Raw genomic sequence first — 23,377 nt, 5'->3', positions numbered from 1 at the left:
TTATCAGACCTGTGTTTTAAAAAAAATCACTCAGGCTGTAATGTGGACAATTTATTAAAGGAGAATGGGTAACACTTAAGTCAGTGGAAATAAACAGAAAATCAACAAGGAAACAGTGGCTTTCAGTGACACACTGGGCCAGATAGATTTAACAGATATATTCAGAACATTCCATCATAAAACAGCAGAATACACATTCTTTTTTTTCCATGTTACATGTTTTATTTTATTTTTTAACGTTTATTTATTTTTGAGATAGAGACAGAGCATGAACAGGGGAGGGTCAGAGAGAGAGGGAGACACAGAATCCGAAACAGGCTCTAGGCTCTGAACTGTTAGCACAGAGCCTGACGCGGGGCTCGAACTCACAGACCGCGAGATCATGACCTGAGTCCAAGTCGGACGCTTAACCGACTGAGCCACCCAGGCGCCCCTTACATGTTTTATTTCAAAAAGTAAAAGAAAAAATGTAGAACCTTGAAAAAAGGGAAACTACCAGGAAAAGATTTGTTCATATAAAATATTGTAAAATGTCATTTATTTAAAATACTCCATTTTTTTCAAATTGTTACTTAAATTCTAGTTAGTTAACATATAGTGTAATATTGGTTTCAGGAGTAGAATTTAGTGATTCATCACTTACATGTAACACCCACTGCTCATCATAACAAGTGCCCTCCATAATACCCATCACCCATTTAGCCCATCCCCCACCCACCTCCCTCCATCAACCCTCAGTTTGTTCTCTACAGTTAAGAGTCTCTTATGGTTTGTTTCCCTCTCTTTTTTTCTCCCCCTCCTGTATGTTCACCTCTTGTGTTTCCTCAATTTCACATATGAGGGAAATCATATAGTATTTGTGTTTGACTTATTTTGCTTAGCATAATACACCATAGCTCCATCTATGGTCGTTGCAAATGACAAGATTTCATTCTTTTTGATGGCTGAGTAATAGTCATTGTGTAAATATACCACATCTTCTTTATCCATTCATCAGTAAATAGACATTTAGGCTCTCTTTCCATAGTTTGGCTTTTGTTGATAATGCTGCTATAAACATCAGGGTGCATGTACCCCTTTAAATCTGTATTTTTGTATCCTCTGGATAAATAACTAGTAGTGCAATTGCTGGGTCATAGGGTAGTTCTATTTTACTTTTTTGAGGAGCCTCCATACTGATCTACTCTGGAATATACATTCTTATCAAGTGAACATGGAACATTCTCCAGATAGATCATATATTAGGCCACAAAACAAGTCTCAACAAATTTAAAGAGATCAAAGTCATAACATATATTTTTTCCAACCACAACATTATGAAACTAGAAGTCAACCACAAGAAAAAATCTAGAAAGGGTGAAAATACATGGAAATAACGCTACTGAAAAATGAATGAGTCAACCAAGAAATCAAAGAAGAAATAAAAAATTACACAGAAAGAAATGAAATTAAAACACAAATGGTCCAAAATCTTTGGGATGCAGCAAAAGCAGTTCTAAGAGGGAAATTTATAGTAACACGGGTCTACCTCAAAAAGGAAGAAAAATCTCAAACAACCTAATCTTACACCTACAAGAGCTAGAAAAAGAACAACAACAAACAAACAAAAAACCAAAACCAGGAGAAGGAAGGAAATAATAAAGACTAGAGCAAAAATAAATGATATAGAAACTAAAAAAAACAGTAGAACAGGGGCGCCTGGGTGGCGCAGTCGGTTAAGCGTCCGACTTCAGCCAGGTCACGATCTCGCGGTCTGTGAGTTCGAGCCCCGCGTCAGGCTCTGGGCTGATGGCTCGGAGCCTGGAGCCTGTTTCCGATTCTGTGTCTCCCTCTCTCTCTGCCCCTCCCCCGTTCATGCTCTGTCTCTCTCTGTCCCAAAAATAAATTAAAAAAAAAAAAAAAAAAACAGTAGAACAGATGAATGAAACCAAGAGCCGGTTCTTTGAAAAAATCAACAAAATTAATAAACTTCTAACCAGATTCATCAAAAAAAGAGAAAGGAAGGATTCAAATAAACAATATCACAAATGAAAGAGGAGAAATAACCAACACCACAGAAATAAAAACAATTGTAAGAAAATATTATGAAAAATTATATTCCAACAAATTGGACAACCTGGAAGAAATGGATAAATTCCAGAAACATGTCACCTATCAAAACTGAATCAAGATGAAACAAAATTTGAACAGACCAATTACCAACAAGGAAATTGAATGGATAATCGGCAATCTCCCAGCAAACAAAAGTCCAGGCAGGACCAGACAGTTTCACAGGTGAATTCTACTAAACATTTAAAAAAGCTATTCTTCTCAAATTATTCCAAAGAATAGAAGAGGAAGGAAAACTTCCAAATTCATGTTATGAGACCAGTATTACCCTGATACCAAAACCAGATAAAGACACTACAAAAAAAGAGATACAAAAATTCTTAATATTTAGAAACAGAATCCAACGATACATTAAAAAAAGCATTTACCATGATCAACTGGGATTTATTCCCAGAATACAAGGTTGGTTCAATAATTGCAAATCAATCAACATGATACACCACATCAGTAAGAGAACGGATAAAAATCATATAGTCATTTCAATAGATGCAGAAAAAGCATTTGACAAAATACAACATCCATTCATGATAAAAACCCTCAACAGAGTGGGTTTACAAGGAACATAGTTCAACATAATAAAGGCCTCATATGGAAAACACACTCAAAGCAAGGAAAAACTGAGAGCTCTCTCCCTCAGATCAGGAACAAGACAGGATGTCCACTCTCACCATTTTTATTTGATATAGAACTGGAAGTCCTAGCCACAGCAGTCAGAAATAAAGAAAAAGAAAAGCATCCAAATTGGTAAGGAAGAAGTAAAACTTTCACTATTTGCAGATGACATGATAAAAAAAAAACCCTAAAGAGTCCACCAAAAAACGACTAGAACTGATAAAGGAATACAATAAGGTCGTGGCATACAAAATCAACATACAGAAATCCACTGCATTTCTATACACTAATAATGAAGCAGCAGAAAGAGTAATTAAGAAAACAAAATAAAAAAGAAAACCATCCCATTTACAAATGCAAAACAGTAAATACTTAGAAATAGTAAAATACTTAGAAATAAATCTAACCAAAGGGGTGAAAGGACCTGTACTCTGAAAACTATAAAATATTGATGAAAGAAATTGAAGATAACACAAAGAAATGAAAAGACATCCCATGCCCATAGATCAGAAGAAAAATATTGTTAAAATGTTTATATTCCACAAAGCAATCTACATATTTAATGAAATCCCTATCAAAATACCAACAGCATTTTTTCACAGAGCTAGAATAAACAGTCCTAAAATTTGTATGGAACCAGAAAAGACCCTAAATAGCCAAAGCAATCTTGAAAAAAGAAAAGCAAAGTTGGAGGGAATCACAATTCTGGACCTCAAGTTATATTACAAAGCTATAGTAATCAAAACAGTATGGTACAGGCACAAAAATAGACACATAAGTCCATGGAAAAGAATAGAAACCCCAGAAATAAACCCATAATTAGCTGGTCGGTTAATCTTCAACAAAGAATGCAATGGGAAAAAGACAGTCTTTTCAACAAATTGTGTTGGGAAAACTGGACAGTAACACACAAAAGAATGTACCTGGACCACTTTCTTACACCATACACAAAAATAAACTTAAAATGGATTAAGGACCTAAATGTGAGACCTGAAACCATAAAAGTCCTTGAAGAGAGCACAGGCAGTAACTCTCTGACATCGGCCATAGCAACATCTTTCCAGATGTGTTCACTTAGGCAAGGGAAACAAAAGCAAAAATAAACTATTGGGACTATATCAAAATAAAAGTTTCTGCACAGCAAAGTAAACAACCAACAAAACTAAAAGACAACCTACTGAATGGGAGAAGACATTTGTAAATGACATATTCAATGAAGGGTTAATATCAAATATATATAAAGAATTTTTACAACTCAACACACAAGAAACAAATACTCCAATTTAAAAATGGGCAGAAGACATGAATAGACATTTCTCCACAGAAGACTTACAAATGGCCAAGAGATACATGAAAAGATATTCAACATCACTCATCACTGATGAAATGCAATCAAAACCATAATGAGATATCATCTCACACCTGTCCAAATGGCTAAACTCAACAGCACAAGAAATAAGTATTGACAAGGATGTGGAGAAAAAGGAACACTTGTGCACTGTCAGTGGGAATGCAAACTGGTTCAGCCACTGGAAAATAGTAAGAAGTCTCCTCACAAGTTAGAAATAGAACTACCCTACATAGAGGAATGACACTACTGGATATTTACCCAGAAAATACAAAAACACTAATTCAAAGGGCAAATGCACCCTTGTGTTTATTGCAGCATTATTTACAATAGGCAAACTATGGAAACAGCCCAGGTGTCCACTGATAGATGAACGGATAAAGAAGATGTGGTGTGTGTGTGTGTGTGTGTGTGTGTGTGTGCGCGCGCGCGCGCGTGTGTAATGGAATATTATCCAGCTATTAAAAAGAATGAAATCTTGGGGTGTCTGGGCGGCTCAGTCAGTTAAGCATCCAACTCTTGGTTTCAGTTCAGGTCATGATCTTGCAGTTGGTGGGATTGAGCCCCCCATTGGGCTTGTGCTGACAGTGCGGAGCATACTTGGGATTCTCTCTGTCCCTCTCTCTCTGCCCCTTCCCTGTTTGCACTCTCTCTCTCAAAATAAATAAACATTAAAAAATATTTTTAAAAAGAACAAAACCTTGCCATTTGCAATAACATGGATGGATCTAGAGCGTATGATGCTAAGCAAAATAAGTCCATCAGAGAAAGACAAATACTGTATGATTTCACTCCTATGTGGACTTTAAGAAACAAAACAAATGAACAAAGAGGAAAAAAAAGAGAGACAAACCAAGAAACAGACTCTTAACCAAAGAGAACAAACAAATGGTTACCAGAGGAGAGGTAAGGGGGATGGGTAAAATACGTGAAGGGATTAAGAGTACACTCTTGGGGTGCCTGGGTGGCTTAGTATGTTAAGCATCTGACTCTTGATTTCAGCTCAGGTCATGATCTCACAGTTTGTGAGATCAAGCCTTACATCAGGCTGCACGCTGACAGTACAGAGCCTGCTTGGGCTTCTCTCTCCCTCTTTCTCTGTCCCTCCCCTGCTCATTCTCTCTCTCTCTCTCTCTCTCTCTCTCTCTCTCTCTGTAATAAAAAAACAAAAGAATACATGTAACTTGATGAGGACTGAGTATGGAATTGTTGAATCACTATATTTTACACCTGAAACTAGCATAACACTGTATGTTAACTACACTGGAATTCACATTTGAAAAGAGAGGGAAAAAATAATAAAGGAGAGTGGTTAAGACTGAAGGCAAGATTATTTGGAGGATAGTTGTCATCTAAGTAAGAATTACTGAAGCCAGGACTGTGGTAATGGGGATGGATTTGCAATACCATTGTAGGAGGGTTATTTGTTGATTGTCACATTAGTTTTCTCATTGGTTGGGAATTTATTTTGGCCCCATTTATTCCTGACAGAAGCAGTACTGCAAGAAGTCAGGCATCACGCCATGAAGAGCATGTACAGAACATCCGCCGATTTCATGAATCCCTGCAGCAGGGAGAGGCAGTTTTGCCACATGATGACAAACTGACCACATTGCCTTTGTCCTCCTCCCACACTTCCATTCTGACTTCTCTCAGGTAAGACCCTGTGCTTAGAAAAGACACAAGAAACCATAGTAAAGCACAAGGTAAATGGGCTATGGCAACCTGCAATACTGCTGTTCTGTCAGCTACCACTGCCCTGGGAAGTGTAGGAGGGGACTTTGTCTGTGTTAGTGTTGCATTGGACCCTGGATCCTCTCAAGATTCTTCATAGATAAATCTGTCTCTACTTGGGGCCTTCCATTCCTTCACCGGCTCTATACTATTATATTATTTCCACTAATACAGGAACTTTAGATTATTCACCAAAGTTAATAATTATACAGCTTCATATCTACTTTACAATTTATAGACCCTCATCCTGCCCACTGTCCTCACAACCACTGAATTCATCCAGATCACCATCTGTCCTGTTAATGCTTCCCTCTTTGTTAATTCAGCCAGCATCTGAGCCACAGAAGCACTGTGAGAATTGAAAGGGCCATTATAGATCATCTGAATCAGCACCTGGGTTATCTAGTAAGAAGTGTGGTCCTGTGAAAAGGTCTTGGCTTCAGAGTCCAACAGCCTTGACTTCCAGTCCTGGCTCTGCCACTCCCAGAAAAGGAAGGAGATAGTCTGTTGCCAGATAATTATAATGATGTGTGATAAAAGCTGCAGGTTTTCTGGCCAAGGGTAGATGGAGGAATAAGTAACATTCTAAATTGGTTTTGGGAATATTTAAAGAAGTCACACTTGAACTAGTCTTTGAAGGAGAAGGTCAACAAATGTGAAGGACATTCTATGCAGAAAACACACTGAGACCCAGAGGCTTGAAACAGCAGGTCACGTTTGGAGAAATACCAGCAGTACAGTTAGGATAAAGCTGAGCCAAAGATGTAAAGAGCAAGGAAAGTTCTGTAGCACCATCTTGAAGGGCCTTGAATGTCAGCTTGAGTTTGGACTTTTAGAACAAATGATCCTCAAGTGGAAAGTGATGGGGAATGGAGGAAGAGAGTGTGTAAAATTTGAGGAAAAAATATTTGAAAGATTTTATATTTGGAAAAAGCTAAAAAAATTTTTTAAAAATTATTTGGCTTCATAAAGCAAACTCAGAAAAGAATTGGCAAAATATTTTTGATTGGTGGAACATAGGTTAAAAAGAATTGAACAGTTATACTATAGACTGTGGGAAATTGTTCAAATTTTTGTATTATAAGGAAGTGGTATGTTCAGATTCTCATTTTAGATTCTCAGCTAGAGACTGGAGGCTATTTAAGTAAAACCATTAACAGTGTGTCTGCATTTTTTTTTTTTAATTTTTTTTTTCAACGTTTTTTATTTATTTTTGGGACAGAGAGAGACAGAGCATGAACGGGGGAGGGGCAGAGAGAGAGGGAGACACAGAATCGGAAACAGGCTCCAGGCTCCGAGCCATCAGCCCAGAGCCTGACGCGGGGCTCAAACTCACGGACCGTGAGATCGTGACCTGGCTGAAGTCGGACGCTTAACCGACTGCGCCACCCAGGCGCCCCAACAGTGTGTCTGCATTTTGTTGGGTCACTCACATAACATATTTTAGAATCTACCAAGAAAGAGAAAAAGAAACTCCCGTGCAGTTCTCTCAGTGTCAGCGCTATTGACATTTGGGCCAGATATTTTGCTGTAGGGGGCCTGTCTTATGCATTGTAAGAATTTAGCAGCATCCTTGGCCTCTATCTACTAGATACTAGTAGCTCTCCTGCCCCGATTGTGACAACCAAAAATGTCTTCACACATTGCCAAATGTGTTCTTGGGGCCAAATTACCAGGCTATAAGCCACTGCCCTAGAACAGTGGTTCTCAAAAGTTAGTGTGTGTCAGAATCACGTGAACAACTTGTTAAAACAGCAATTGTTCTACCCACCCATACAGTTCCTAATTCAATAGGTCTAGGATAGGGCCTGAGAATTGGCATTTCTAAGAAGTTCTCAGATGATGCTAATGCTGCTAGATCTAGAACCAGGTTTTGAAAACTGCTAGTAGATGAATTCTCTAAAAATGGAGATGAAACAAAATAGCAACTTTGCATTATTACTTCCTTAGATTCACAGAGCCCTAAAACAGTGCTTCTTTTGAGTCACAGCAATCCTATGAGGTCTGCAGAGCAAATATTAATAAACCTTTTTCACAGATAAGAAAATTGCAGCTTAGTATTAGTAGGTTCTATACCCAGAACCTCTGACAAGGTCAGTTGGGTTTGCACATTTTCTTTAAAGCTTCACCCAGTTAACATTTGTTTGCATTTTCCTGCTACAAGTGGCAGGTGGCAGACACCCAAATGTAGACACCTAAGTAAACCACTGTGATTTTTAAATTTTATTTATTTTTTTAATTTACATCCAAGTTAGTTAGCATATAGTGCAACAATGATTTCGGGAGTAGATTCCCTAATGCCCCCTACACATTTAGCCCATCCCCCCTCCAGTACCCTCTGTTTGTTCTCCATATTTAAGAGTCTCTTATGTTTCTCCCCCTCCCTGTTTTTTATTATTTTTGCTTCCCTTCCCTTATGTTCATCTGTTTTGTATCTTAAAGTCCTCACATGAGTGAAGTCATGTGATATTTGTCTTTCTCTAATTTCACTTAGCTTATATAATACCCTCTAGTTCCATCTATGTAGTTGCAAATGGCAAGATTTCATTCTTTTTGATTGCTGAGTAATACTCCAGTGTGTGTGTGTGTGTGTGTGTGTGTGTGTGTGTGTGTGTGTGTGTGTGTATTTATATATATACACACCACATCTTCTTTATCCATTCACCTGTTGATGGACATTTGGGTTCTTTCCATAATTTGGCTGTTGTTGATAGTGCTGCCATAAACATTGGAGTGCATATGCCCCTTTGAAACAGCATACCTGTATCCCTTGGATAAATACCTAGTAGTGCAATTACTGGGTTGCAGGGTAGTTCTATTTCTAATTTTTTGAGGAACCTCCATCCTGTTTTCCAGAGTGGCTGCAGCAGTTTGCATTCCCACCAGCAGTGCAAAAGAGATCCTCTGTCTCTGCATCCTCGCCAACATCTGTTGTTGCCTGAGTTGTTAATGTTAGCCATTCTGACGGTTGTGAGGTGGTGTCTCATTGTGGTTTTGATTTGTATTTCCCTGATGATGAGTGATGTTGAGCATTTTTTCATGTGTTGTTTGGCCATCTGGATGTCTTCTTTGGAGAAGTGTCTATTCATGTCTTTTGCCTATTTCTTCACTGGATTATTTGGGTTTGGGATGTTAAGTTTGATAAGTTTCCTATAAATTTTGGATACTAACCCTTTATCTGATATGTCATTTGCAAATATCTTCTCCCATTCTGTTGGTTGCCTTTTAGTTTTGCTGATTGTTTCCTTCACTGTGCAGAAGCTTTTTATTTTGATGAGGTCTCAATAGTTCATTTTTGCTTTTGTTTCCCTTGCCTCTGGAGACATGTTGAGTAGGAAGTTGCTGCAGCCGAGGTCAGAGAGGTTTTGCCTGCTTTCTCCTCAAGGATTTTGATGGCTTCCTGTCTTACATTTAGGTCTTTCATCCATTTTGAGTTTATTTTTGTGTATGGTGTGAGAAAGTGATCCAGGTTCATTTTTCTGCATGTCGCTGTCCAGTTTTCTTAGCACCACTTGCTGAAAAGACTGTCTTTATTCTATTGAATATTCTTTCCTGCTTTGTCAAAGATTAGTTGGCCATATATTTGTGGGTCCATTTCTGGGTTCTCTATTTTGTTCCATTGATCTGAGTGTCTTTTCTTGTGCCAGGACCATACTGTCTTGATGATTACAGCTTTGTAATACAGCTTGAAGTCCGTAAATCCACTGTGATTTGAGAGAGTCGTGGCTTCTAATGACAGATTAAGGATCAGCTTTGTATTCTCTCATTTAATTTGGATTTGATGGTAGAACACAGCAGACTGTTCCTAACAAAAGCATAAAACGACTTTCAATTTACTTCACAGGTATTTAGTGTCTATGTAGTGCCTAGTTTGGGAAACTAATACATGATAAGAAAACTCAGGTTGGGGGGCACCTCGGTGGCTTAGTTGGTTGAGCATCTGACTCTTAATTTCAGCTCAGGTCATGATCCCAGGGTCATGAGATAGAGCGCCACGTCAGGCTCCATGCTGAGTGTGGAGCCTGCTTAAGATTCTCCTTCTCTCGAGGCACCTGGGTGGCTGAGTCGGTTAAGTGTCAGACTTCGGCTCAGGCCATGATCTCGCAGTCTCTGAGTTTGAGCCCCACGTCGGGCTCTGTGCTGACAGCTCGGAGCCTAGAGCCTTCTTCGGATTCTAGGTCTCCCTCTCTCTCTGCCCCTCCCCCGCTCATGCTCTGTCTCTCTCTCATCTCTCTCTCTCTCTCTCTCAAAAATAAGTAAACATTTAAAAAAAAAAAATTCTCCTTCTCTCCCTCTGCCCCTCTCCCCTGCTTGTGTTCTCTCAAAAAAAAAAAAAAGTTAAAATTGTATAGGGACAGAGCAAGGGGAGTAGCTTGAACTCAGGCTCCAGCATTCAGAGGTATGAGGCAGAAATGAACCCAGTTGGGACAGGGCCCATCTATTATGGAGAAAGCACAAGATTTGGAGTCCCGAGTTCTGGAGAATGGTAAGAATCAATGTGGCCCCATTCAAAGTTTTTGAACAGATTTTTTTTTTAAGTCATTTATTCATTATCCATTCAGCATTGATTTTGTGACAAGCACTATGCTGGGTACAACAGATATAAAGGAATCAGCACAGAGCTCACAGTACATCAGAGGACAGAGATGTGAAACAAATGATGTGATTGAAGGGTACAGAACTGTGAGGCATAAAGGAAGACCTCTTAAACCAATTTAGAGGCTCAGAGAAGGCTTGCTTCAAGAAATCACTTACTTGAAAGATCAAGAATGATTGTGAGGTAATCGCTTCTCGGCCTTTTGGCTAAGATCAAGTGAAGAATGACTGTGAGGTAGCAAAGGTCAGTGTTAGTCCAGAGTAAGGCCTTAGTCTGTCAGAGTAAGAGGATGTGAAGACTAGATAGGAATGGTAGTCAAGAATGGTTCCCTACAGGAGGGGAGATTTTTCCTGGACATAGAAGAGGAATCTCATTAGCTAGACATAAGGAGTGGAAAGTTGCCCCCAGTAGCCAGATCATAGTCTGAGAGGAACATAAAAGATGCTTGTAATCCCAGTGAATGACCCTTTTGTCCTGTTCTCCCTTTCTTTTTTTTTTTTTTTTACAGGAGGAATCTGAGTGAGCTAGATCAGATCCAACGGTACTTCAGTCAGAAGCTCACCAAGCCTTTACTTCCCCTCAGTCCTCAGCCTCCTGCCGTCATGCAGTCCCAGGAGACTCATAGGGACCATCTTGGGCCCGGAGCTAGCAGCCTAGACCCTGACAGCCAGTGCCTTCTGGAGAAATCCAATAACCTGGTGTCGCAAGTCAGCTCCTTAATCACAGGTATGGCTCAGGGCCCCTCTTGTTGAGGAGTTATGGTCACTGGGTGCTATTCAAAAAACATCCCTCAGGCAAGCCCCTGTGACAAATGAGAGACCAACAGCTTTCACTATATTATTTATTTACTGTCTTCCTTTTGAAAGGAGAGATTTAAAAGCATGGCACAGGAAATTGTGAAGTGGAAAGCACATTGGACTGAGAGGCCGGAGACCCAGGTCAGGTTCTTGGTAGGTTTTTGCCCAGACTTACGATTTGACTCAGCATACCTTTTCCCTTCTTGAGGATTCCCTAGCCAAAACAAGATGAGAGTGGATTAGGTGAGCTCTTTAGTAGCAGTTCTTGAACTTGTGCCACTCTACTTTCAGGAAAAAATCAACTATAGACATATTTAAAATTCTAATTCTCAGAGGCCAGAAGCCTGCATTTTTAGCAGGTACCTCAGATGATTCTAGATATTGGTGGTCCATAGTCAACCCTTTGAAACACCCCTTAAAGCGGTGGTCCTCACTCTGGCTGCATATTAGAATTCTTGAGGGAGCTTTTCAAGATCCAGATGCCCAGGCTGCATCATAGGTCAGTTACAACAGGATCTTTGAGGGTGCAGACCCAGGCATCAGTGTTTTTCATAACTGCCCAGGTAATTCTGTGCAGCCCAGACAGAGACTACTATAGAATAAGTATTTCTCAAAGGTGCCTAAGCATAAGAATCACCTGGGGTACTTATTCTGAAATACAAATTCCTGGGTCTTCTTCCATTCTATTGAATTAGAATGCTGGGTTAAGGCCTGGGAACTTATATATCAGGCACAGTTTGGGGAATTGTGAGAAATCAGTTAGATCAGTACCTTTAGCCATCATTTGGTGTCATTTTTGCTGAAGTAAAATATGTATATTGTACACCGGGATGAATAAGTTTAATTTTCTCTGTTTAAAGTGGAAAGAAGCCATTCATGACTGATAGGAAGTACAAACCTTCTTCCTACCCTCTTTCCCAGATAGCTAACCTGTCAGTAGCCAGGGTTTCCAAAGTACATGCTATATTTGGCTTCCATTTGCTTGGAAATATTCAGTCATCTATTTATTGAGCACAAACTCTGCCAGGTACCACTATGTTACTGGTTCAGGAAGATGGACATGACAAGCATTATCTTTGCTTTCATCAAGTGTACGTTCTATAGTCAACTGAAGAAACGGTCCCCCAGAAAGAAAGGATAAGAGCAGAATGGAGGCTTGTTTGGGGTAGAGGTGAGAGCATATAGAGAACCCCTTTAAATGGGTATATTAAAAGAAGAGAGAGAAGAGAAATGAGGATTGAAGCTAGAGGACCTTGAAGCCAAGTTTGGGAGTTTAATCTTTATCCTGGAAGAAAATGGGGAGTTCTAAGCAAGGTGATGACAGAATGAGAACTGACTTTTATAAGGAGAGGATGAATTTTGAAAGGGAGAGAGGACTAGATCGAAGAAAACAATTTAAAAAAATTTTTTTTATGTTTTTTAAAATTTATTTGTGAGAGAGAGAGACAGAGCATGAGTGGGGGAGGGGCAGAGAGAGAGGGGGAGACACAGAATCCAAAGCAGGCTTCAGGCTCTGAGCTGTCAGCACAGAGCCCAATGCAGGGCTTGAACTTGTGAACTGCAAGATCATGTCCTGAGCCGAAATCGGACGCTCAACTGACTCAGCCAACCCAGGCACCCCTCGAAGAAAACAATTTAAAAAAATAAACTTCCCCAGCCTCCATCGTGTCTTAGTACACTTTGGAAGAAGTCATTACACGAGTAGGTACCAGTGAATCTTGAGGGTGAGTTACTGATGGGGAGGAGGGGGTCTCATTTATGCCACATCTGTGTGCCAGGTCCTTTGCTGGACTCTAAAAATGCAACATGAATCAGGTATATGGTCTCTGCCTTTAAGAAGCTCACAATCTGATGGGGAAAACATACACAATAGCATCTTAAATGCTTCCTTATAGAACAAAGCTGTATAGCCATCCCATCCAGCTGGTGCACCTAGGAAGGCTTCCCAGAGGAGATGCAGTAGAGCAGGGCCTTGAAGGATGGACTGGTATGTAAAAAGCAGAAAGACACCTCCAAGACAGAAAGGATAGTTCAGGCCAAGGGATCAGGATTGACTAACCTTCCTGGTTCCTGTTCCTGTTTTCAGGTAGAGATGTTCCATTTTCATACATATACTCACTCCCTTTAAGACATGAAAATTGATAATGTATTAAATTTAGCCAGCACCTCCTATAGGCTGAGCACTCCCATCAGGTGCTATGAGGGAGATGTGACCCCACACCCTGAGAGTCAAATCTGCCTCCCAATTCCTAACATTCTCTTCTTAAATAATAATGTAAACAAACCATTTAGTAGTTCTATTTATTAACTTATTCCCTCCCATTTAATCACAAAAACAATTTGAAATGACTGGTAGTTTCCACTTGTTGTCTATATATGTGCCACAAAGTGTGTGCTCATTTATCTGATGTATTCTTTACTATAACCCTGTGCAAAGGATGGTATTAATAACATTTTAAAGATAAACAGGTTGAGAGAGGATGGTTTGCTCATGACCACAATAAGTGACAGTAGAGATTTGAACCCAAGACTGACTAGCTCCAAAAACCTCTGCTCTTTCCATAATGCCATCCTCCCTCCATTTTCTCTGTAATAAACCTCCCCTACTTTACCAATTGGGTGATAGATTAATTGCTTTTATTTTCCAAGTAAAATATATAGTTTTAATAACTGTCATCAAATAGGTAAATAAGTAGATTCTCATTTTGGTTTTTAATATAGGTAATTACTGAAGTAAATGGAAGCATGAACATGCCTACCAGGACTCCTAGCTCCCAAGAATTCCTGAGCATGAGCAGATAGTCTCTGAAAGCGTTTCCACAGATGTAACCACAACTATAAACAGATTAGATTTTGGTCCTCTGATGTTAGAATAAAGTGCTAGAAATTGTACTGCCTTGAATATAGTTTCGCTGACTTGGGTGGATTAACGATCTTTAAGATTTTTCAAAGTCTGATTGCAAGAATACATCTGAAGCTAGAGCCTAGCTTGGGAAAGTTGAGTGGTCTGTGGCCCTACCTTGTAGTAAGAGTGATATCTGTTGCTGTTCAGATCTGCAGACCATCACCAGGAATTCTCAAGCATCTTTGAGTTCTCACCAAGCCAGGAGTAGAAGCGGAGAAGTCACCACCCTACCAGATGCTCAGGACACAGGGGCCATGCAGGAGCGAAGAACAGCTCCCAATATGTCATTGGCACAAGTGCTGGATGAGGGCAGAAACTGCCTAACTCCCCCTACTCTTGAAGAGACTTCAAGCAGAAGAGGACTGCTCCATGAGTCCCTGGGGCACACAGTACCCGACACAAGGATGCAGAGCAGTGAGGAAACTGAGGCAGACCCAGTCTACAGCGATGAGGACTATGAAGAAGACATCATTGAGCCCAGGACCCTTAATGACATCACCACTGTGACAGACAAAACTAGCCCTTGGTCCAGTTTCATGTCAGACACAAGTGAGATCATCAGCCTTCAGCCTGATGAGGTGCATAGGGAAGGCCCCTCTTGTCCTTCAAAGCCTTTCCCCAGAGAGGAGCTCAAGGGTAAAAGTAGCCCTCTGTCCAGCCCAGGAAGAGCTGTCAACCCCCACCTGCTTAGGCAGGGTTCTCCTAGGCAAAGTCTTGTTGCTTGTGATGGTGAAGCCTCTCAGGCAAGGGATGGAGAGCCTGCCTTAACAGACCCGCAGCTCATCTCACAAGTAACACTCTCAGGAGCCCAACAGAGCAAAACCTCCATGGGACTGAGCTCACCAAGAGCAGATCAGGACCAGGAGCCCAAGCCAGAAGCCCAGACTGAGAATGAAGCTGCCTCCACGGAGCTAAGTGACTCTGCTGATAGCTTTGAGAAATTCCCTCTCAGCCTAGCCTCCCAGAGCAGAAAGGAAAGCCATCAGGGCCTACCCATCAACTGCCCTGACATCCATCAGAAGCAGGCAACATCTGGATCAGAGGTGTCCACAAGGCAGAGTCTCCTGTATCCTTTGGTATTTCCCACAAGTAGCCCCTTACGCCATTTCTAGCATTTTGGATGCTAGCACTAGGCCAACCTAGTGTGTGCGTGAGTGTGAGCATGAGCAGTGGCCTCCCTCATGGAATGCACTGGGAGATATAGGAAGCTCCTTCCTTCACAAGACTTGCCGGTCCTAGTAAGGTGCTATGATGCTACTGTTAACCCCTGCCCTCTGAAGCATAATGTTTTGAATTAGGTGTAAGTGTTAGTAGCACATTCATTGGCCTGGCCCAGCCTGATTTATTAAATTAATCTATTAGGTATTTTACACTTGAAGGCAGGGCTCTGGATGTAAGGAATGAGACCATTAATCTCAGTTGAAATAGAAATGGAGGGTGCAGAGAGAGGGAAAGGGAGAGTACTAGCAGTGATTGAGTATTTACTATGTGCCAGGCACTTTACATACCTTTTCATTCCATCATTGTAAGTCCTGAAGGTATCATCATTTCTATTTTGCATTTAGGGAAACTGAGGCCCAAAGTTATAGTGACTTGCCTAATACTTCATTTTTTCAGAAAAAGGCAAGTAATAACAAGGAGTAAGACAAGGAGAGAGGAAGTGGGCACAGTTGAAATGGACTTGCCCAACTCCCCCTACCCCCCAGAAGGATAGTGTCAATGGAGAGAAGGGGCACCTGCCATTCCCCCTCTTCCTTTGAAACACAGATGGCCCTGTAATGGGAAGAACTACCTAGACCCATCGACAGCCCTCATATCTGTTACCTACCCCGCTGAGCAGATCAGTTCACCTGGCATCCCAACGGCAAGCGAGGGTTACTGCACAGCTACCAGTGAAGGAGGCTGCTTTACTGAAGAGATCTTTCTCTACCCGAAGCCAGGGGGCCTGTTTTTGACCCTTCTAGACCCATTTTCTTATTACTTGTGTGACTTCAGGCATACAGTTTAACCTTTCTGAGCCTTAGTTTCTTCACCTATAAGATGGGGGCAGTAATCCCTTACCCACCAGACTGTACACTCTCTAGGTGGGTCAGGGACCTTGTCTTTTTCTGTGTCCCCAGCACCAGACATTACACAGAGAAGGGATCAGTAAATATAGATTGAATTGAACTATCTAATTTCACAAGATTCCTGAGAAAATCAAATGAGTTTGAAACATTTGTACATACTGTATGATGTGATTCTTATTGCAGAGCAGAGAGAAACTAAAAGGTAGAGGGTAGGGATTCAGAAAGGCTGAAACTATGAAATGGCTGGAGGGTGAGCACTGAAAGCAGACCACCTCCAGTAGAGTTCCTTCCTAGCCTCACTCAGCCTGGGTTCTGACGATGCTGCCTTTACAGTCAATTTAGTTGTGCTCAGAATACATGGTTTGTGCTGGAGCAGTCACATGTGACCAGGTCCTAAGGGTAGTGCTCTAATTCAGACCTTCCCAAGTATTCATCCTTTCAAAAAATGGTTAAAAAATGCCAGGCTTGGTGCTCTCCTGAAGACAGATTTGAAGTAGACTTTACCTTAAGAAGTTCCTATCATGAGGCAGGAGACAGGCAGTGATAGAATTTATTGTTCTAGGTGTTGTGATGAAACCTGGACAAAATGCTAGGGAGCAAGAGGAGGAAGCTGCCACAACACTGGATGTATCCCGGGAAGAGAGACAGTGGAGCTGGACCTCAAAGATGAATAGACATCCTGTAAACAAACGAGAAAATTCTAGTTATAGTGAACTGTGTATGCAGAGGCATAGCCAGGTGAAAGAGCCTGACCTGTGGGGAGCAGTTCACTCTGCTTAGAGTCCAGGGGTACATGAGATGGTGAGCGGTGAGGCAGGGCTACATCTTAAAGAGCCTTTTATGCCTGGCTAATCTAATCTACATCATAGATGGGAGAGAATTAGGCGCAAGGAAGAGAAAAACAAATACAAAGTAGACTTAGTTCTGTTACAAGTTGCTAGGTAAGTGATGTCATTGACTGGATAGGGGCTAGCACATAAAGACAGATAGTTTTGGAGGAAGGTACAGATTTCCATTTTGGACATATGCCTACAAGACATCCAAGAGGAGGCCAGCTATAAAGGTAGGTGTCTCCGGAAATAGATAAGGGGAGCAGGCAGAGCATGGAAAAGGAGAACCACCCACACAAAATGGAGCCTTGAGGATACGCTTCATTCAGTAGATACTTATTAAAAACTTACTATGTCCCAGGTACTGTGCTAGGTGACAGGAACATGACTGAAAAAGAGATGAATAATCTCTGCCCTCTTGGAGCTTAAATTCTAGCATGGAAGAACCATGATAAAACAATTTGAACCAGAACCATATTTAGCTTATTGAACAGAAACAAAAAATTGGAACACCAAAGTAGTCCCCTCCCAAACTGAATTAGTGCTTTGATTGAACAAATATTTTTGGAAACACCATGTTCTCACCACAGTACTGGGTACATCTAGAGGGTACACAGGAAAAGTATAAGATGTGGTACTTGACTTCTAGGGCTCAGATGCAGACTGGGTGAACCAGCTATATCCACAGACAGCCCCTCATGTAGAGCCCTCATTCCTGGATGTTGGCAGAGGACAACTGGGAGGACCAGCCTCCTTCAGTGTCAGGCATCTCCCTCCAGCCTAAGACACTGTCCTTGGAGCCACCTTCCAACCCAACCCTGTCTGACTGACTTCTGATGGGTCAGCTGTGGGTCAGCAGGACCTCAGCAAGTATCATTTAAATGTTGCTGCGTACCAGCCTCATGCAGGGCTCTAGGGAAATAATGAGGTAACTGAAGAAACTACACCCCCCTTGCCTTTGAGAAGCTTCTGGAAGGAATACTGAGAAAAATTGAGCATCCTAGCAGAGTAAAACAAGCGTTGGTCTGTGTTGTGGACTGTGCTGTAGACTGTGGGGAAGGAGGGATCACTGAGGTCTAACATTAGGAGAGGAAGGATTTTAACTGACCCTTGCAGAAAGTATAGACTGCGACTTGTTAGGGGTGGGCAGGGCCTTCCAGACAGAAGGCACTATTGTACAAGAATAAGTTGGACAAGTAGGGATGACTAAGGCCAGTGGAGATGCCAGTCTGGCAAGGGGGGCAGATTTCAATGTATCTGTGCCCCTTAACTACCATTATAGCCCGGAACCCATTGTGGTGCCCAACTTCTTTTTGCCTCCTCAGCAGTTGGAGGCCTCCCTGCGGATCCTTTCACTCTCTACAGCTTTGCCACCGCCAGTCACAACAGATCAGGTAAGAGAACAGCTGGCTGACCCCCCTCTCCTAGAGTCCTCATCTCTTCCATGAAAGCATGGGCACAATGCAAAGCTGCCCCAGGCCAGATTCCTGAAAAGGCGGCAGCAGTGGTCACTCTCCAAACTTGTGCTGAGCACATTCTGGGGGCCCAGAGGTGCACGAGGTGCTCAGGAACAGTGAGGAAGTGCAAATGAGTTAAGAGCAGGGCATCATCAGTTAAGATGATATGTGGAAGAAACAGTGCAGAAACATTAAAAATAAGACTCAGCCAAGAAATGAATACTGAGTGCTGTGGGAGCTCCACTAAGCCAAAGGTGGGCTTGAGCAGAGGAAGCTTCAAGCAGGAGAAGCAACGTCAGCAAACTGTGACAGATGAGTTAACATTTGGAAGAAGAGAATATCAGAGATATACCTGTTGTTGTTTACAGAACACCTTGTAACCATCATTCATCCGAGCTGGGTGGTTGGAACCCGGGTACAGATCCCAGCTCTCCTCTTTGCTGCCTTGGCACAGCTCTGGACCTTTCTTACAGGTGGCAAGAAAATATTAATAATACTATAACTACTTTTGTAATCATTCAGCATATACTTACTGAGTACCTGTATCAGGCATTGTGCTAGGTTCTGAGCATACAGTAGTTAAGTAAGACAAATTCCCTGCTTGTGGAGTACAAACAGTAAACAACAACAAAAAAAATATTCACAGATTGTGATGAGTACTGGGTGTTCTGATAAAGTTTAACAGGGTCTCTGAGGAGGCAGTATTTAAGCTGAAAGATGGTGGTCATGGTGGTGCTTGCTAGGCACTGTTCAAAGCACCGTATATTAACTCTTTACATTCAGCAACCTAATGAGGTACATATTTTATCTCTGTTTTTAAAGATGAAGAATCTGAGGCACAATCTAGAGATTAAGTATCTTGGCTCATACAGGTGTTAAATGATAGAGCAAAAATGGGAACCTAAGCACTCTGGTTTCAAAATCTGTGTTGCTAACTACTATACTTAGAAGGAGCCAGGGGTGCCTGGGTGGCTCAGTCAGTTAAACATCTAACTTCAGCTCAGGTCATGATCTCACGGTTCGTGAGTTCAAGCCCCACATCGGGCTCTGTGCTGACAGCCCTGAGCCTGGAGCTTGCTTCTGTGTCTCCCTCTCTCTCTGCCCCTCCCCCGGCTCACACTCTGCCTGTCTCTCAAAAATAAATGAAGATTAAAAAAAAAAAAAAGGAGCCAGCCATGTAAGAAACTTGGAGAGGAATATTCTAGGTGGAGAGAACAGCAAATGCAAAGTCCCTGAGGCTGAAAGAGCTTGGCATGGTCTAGGAACTGACACAGAGCCAGTGGCACTGGAACATAGAAACTGACATAATGAGGCCAGAGGGCCCAGAGCACACAGGACATGTAGCCACAAGAAAGAGTTTAGATTTATTCTAAATGCTAAGATATCCTTTGAAGTGTGTTAAGCAGGGGAGTGAGATCTGACTTAAATTTTAAAGAATTCACCCAGGGTGCTGAATAGAGGATGGGTTGTCTTTCAGATTTGGTAGCATGATGGTCAAGAGTAACTGCAGTGATGTATTGGAGAAAAGAGCCAAAATAGTGCCTGTGTACCAGGCACTTATTCTAAATTCTAGGGGTGAACCAGGCATAAAGCTCTTGCCTCATGGAACTTAACAAAAAAAAAAGATAATTTCAGAGAATAATACATACTATGAACAAAATATATTAGCCTATTAATTGTAATAGCTAACTCATATTTAATGCTTATTATGCAACAGACATAATGCTAAGTGCTTTCGTGTATAAGCTCATTTAATTCTCCCAACAACCCAGTAAGATGGGATATTGTTATCCCCATTTAAAAAAAGGAAAATTGAAGCTCAGAATTTTCCATACAGACCACAAGATATTATTTCTATTTTATATAGAAACTGAGACCCATAACAGTTAAGTCACTTGCCCAGGGTCTCCCAAACAATAAGTGACTTAAAACATATGATTTAAAACTCTATGCTTTCCATCACACCACTTTAAAATCATGACCCTTGACTTAAGGTATATTTTTCTAGCCAATTTGCCTTTATATGGGTTTCATTTTGTACTTAACGCTTAAACATTTTTTATGCTCTTCCAGAGCCTACTTTGATGACCAATTGGGTCAGTCCAGAAACACCTTGAGAGCCTGGGGGATAGTCCTAAAGAAGAAGAGCCATCAGGTGTCTGATCCCTTGACTAGTTTTCCTTCTCCCTCAACTTCCCCAGCACCATTTTGAGGACATCTCATTTATTTGGCACATGGATCAACCTAAATTCTCATACATCTTAGTTTTTATCAGGTTTGTAAATCCTTCCCAAAGGAGAGGAGAGATGCCAGTCCCGACCCAGGAGCTCTGCATCTTTGTGGCCTTTATTCCTACTCTGGTTTCTGGTCACCAGCTCCTCTCCTTCCTCTTGCATATCCCATACATACCCATCAGGAGTTATGCTAGAGTCACAGACCTTGATCCAGGTACCAAGCACAAGCTTTTGAGCAAGGCACCCATGAAGTGAAATACTGAATCTGCTACTAAGTTAATTAAGGGATCTTGAGCAAGAGACTTGACCTTTGAGTCTCTGTTTCCTTACACATAACATCAGGCTAATGAGTCTTACCTAATAGAATGATGGCAAGAACTACCCTAGAGGAAAAAAGTAGACACTGTTGGTTCCCTTTCCCTCTTCCTCACCCAGCCAAGTGAGTGAAATGTCAGTGAGTCACACCCCCCAGGAAGGGAGTCTGTGAGCCACTTTGAGCTGTCATCTCTCACCTGCCACACAGACCCGCCATTCCTTCTTTCATATTTCTGCCCTCATGATGTCCCAACTCCCAGGAATTTACTGTCTTTGATCTATTATAAGATAAAAGTGTGGGAGAGGGAGAAATACGAATTTTCACTTCAATTAAAGGACATGTTTAGTTCCAAGAAGATAACAAGCCTCATATATTTTTCAGCCGTTTTTCTTTCTTGCTCACAGCAAAACTCCATTGTTTGTGTGCTGTTCTCAGGGCCACCTCTCTCCTCAGGACCTCATTCTGGGTCCTAGTTAGGGTAACCAGTCATCACAGTTCACCCAAAACTGTCACATTGAAAGTCCCAGGCCCAAGAAACCTCAGGAGATTGGTGGTCCTCACTAACAATGACCCTCTCTCACTATTTGATGCATTCATAGCAGCATATTTTCTGAATCTGGTGCTCTTGGTTGCTACCCAGTGCTTGGTAACCTAGGAATCAAATCAAGTATGTATTTAAGGCACTAGCAAGTAGAGGCACCAAAAGCTAAGAGAAAAAAAAAAAAAATGTAAGGATTACATGTATTTTTTAAAGCATTGGAATAGTTACCATGGAATAAATCAGAACTTTGATTCACTTCATTATATTTGTTTTAGATCTAATTGTGAATTATATTTGGGCAGCGGCACCATAATCTTCTCAGTTTACAGTCTCTGAAGGCCTTAAAAGTGGCCTCACTTTGAAGAATTTAAGACAAGAAATAGACTTTTATATTTACCCACATACTATTTCTGGTGTTCTTCATTCCTTCTTCACATCCTGATTTTTTCGCTCCATTTCCCTTCAGCATGAAGCATTTCCTTTAGAATTTCATGTATTGCAGGGGCGCTTGGGTGGCTCATTCGGTTAAGCGTACAAATCTTAATGTCGGCTCAGGTCATGATTTCACAGCTTGTGGGATGGAGCCCCATGTGGAGCTCTGCACTGGCAGTGCAGAGCCTGCTTGGGATTCTCTGTCTCTCCTGGCTCAGCCCCGCTCCCCTGCTCACATGTGCATACTTACTCTCTCTCTCTCAAAATAAATAAACAAACATTTAAAAAAAAAAAAAAAGAATTTCATGTATTGCAGACCTACTGGTAACAGCTTCAATTGTCTGAAAATATCTTTTTTTGCCTTCACTTTTTAAGGATATTTCTTCCACTGGATATAGAATTCCAACTTGAATTGTTTGTTTTAGCATTTTAGAGCAATCATTCCATACTCTGACTTACATTGTTTCTGATGAGAAACAACCATCATTCTTATTGTCGCTGCCCCAAATGTAATGTGACCTTTATTCTCTGTTTTTAGGGTTTTCTCTGTTTTTCAACAGTTTGACTACAGTGTTCATAGTTGTGGAGGATAGGGGAGAACACATAGGTCTATTTAGCAGTATTAGCAATGTTTTAGTACTTAGGTTTGGTTCTGTTGATCTTCAAAAACAAAAGAGCCAGTTATTTTACCGGCTGAATGAGTTTATTCTGGAATAGTAGAGGTATTGCACTTTGGGAACAAGCAAACTATGGTAGACCATTGGCACATGTGCAAAACAGAGAGGGGCTTGCTTTTATAGAGAGAGAGGAGGAAGCTGGGAGGGGCTTTTCAGCTGAGTTCTCCTTGGCTGAGTTGTTGCTGGGCCAGGAGAATTCTTCCTTTTTCCTGCTGGGGTATGTAAAGTAAGATTACTGTTGAGGAATGCTAGGTCTGCTTCTTACAAGTGACTCCATTTTAAGTGAGGTTTCCTTTATTTTCACAGTTGGGTTGGGTTGTGGGTTCACAGATGTTCATTTTTATTCTGCTCTATAATTTACATATGTTACATAGTTTCTTTGTTATGTTACACAGTGAAATCACAAATTTGTATGTAACTAAAATTTTAAGAGTGATTGAATGGTGAAAAATGGAGACACAAGCTCCTGCCATAAATCTGCCTGTGAATGTGGAGCAGGGAAATAGAATAGTGGTTGGAATAACATAGGCGATAAAGATAAAAGGTTTTGTTTTATTTCATATGGGAATGGCTACAGCTTTCTTTATGCTAATGCAATGATCCAATAGAGAAAAGGAGAAGGAGAAGGTGCAGGAGAGGGAGAGAAAATAGAAAAGATGGTCCCTGAGTCAGAGGGGGCATGGGATCCAGAGCACATGTGGAGGTAGCCTTTTGAGAGG

The 23,377-nt window shown here is 41.2% G+C and overlaps 1 protein-coding gene and 1 long non-coding RNA gene across 19 annotated transcripts in view; one reads left to right on the top strand and one right to left on the bottom strand.

Moving 5' to 3' along the window:
• The window catches only part of LOC144612921 (uncharacterized), an 89,480-nt gene that overhangs the window by 22,170 nt on the left and 43,933 nt on the right, over positions 1-23,377 (bottom strand). For 2 of the 9 annotated variants that reach the window (XR_013550123.2, XR_013550124.2), the window contains one exon: positions 13,257-16,850. This is a non-coding gene — a long non-coding RNA (uncharacterized LOC144612921). Of the gene's footprint in view, positions 1-9,569; positions 11,412-13,256; positions 18,291-18,810; positions 20,062-23,377 lie in introns of those variants that run through there. The other 7 variants (XR_013550126.2, XR_013550120.2, XR_014135303.1 and 4 more) reach the window with 5 other exon arrangements.
• C2CD3 (C2 domain containing 3 centriole elongation regulator) overlaps positions 1-23,377 on the top strand; it is a 145,823-nt gene that overhangs the window by 110,188 nt on the left and 12,258 nt on the right. For 7 of the 10 annotated variants that reach the window (XM_078433101.2, XM_078433098.2, XM_078433102.2 and 4 more), the window contains 4 exons: positions 5,561-5,725; positions 10,909-11,126; positions 14,250-15,168; positions 18,284-18,395. In XM_078433101.2, the coding sequence (XP_078289227.1) occupies positions 5,561-5,725; positions 10,909-11,126; positions 14,250-15,168; positions 18,284-18,395 (1,414 nt within the window). Of the gene's footprint in view, positions 1-5,560; positions 5,726-10,908; positions 11,127-11,266; positions 11,344-13,918; positions 14,090-14,249; positions 15,169-18,283; positions 18,396-23,377 lie in introns of those variants that run through there. The other 3 variants (XM_078433103.2, XM_081790325.1, XM_078433104.2) reach the window with 3 other exon arrangements.

The sequence above is a fragment of the Panthera onca genome, chromosome D1 (genome assembly GCF_046562875.1).
Source record: "Panthera onca isolate mPanOnc1 chromosome D1, mPanOnc1 haplotype 2, whole genome shotgun sequence".
In the NCBI taxonomy this organism is placed as follows: domain Eukaryota; kingdom Metazoa; phylum Chordata; class Mammalia; order Carnivora; family Felidae; genus Panthera; species Panthera onca.
This window is presented reverse-complemented; position numbering and strand designations above follow the sequence as displayed.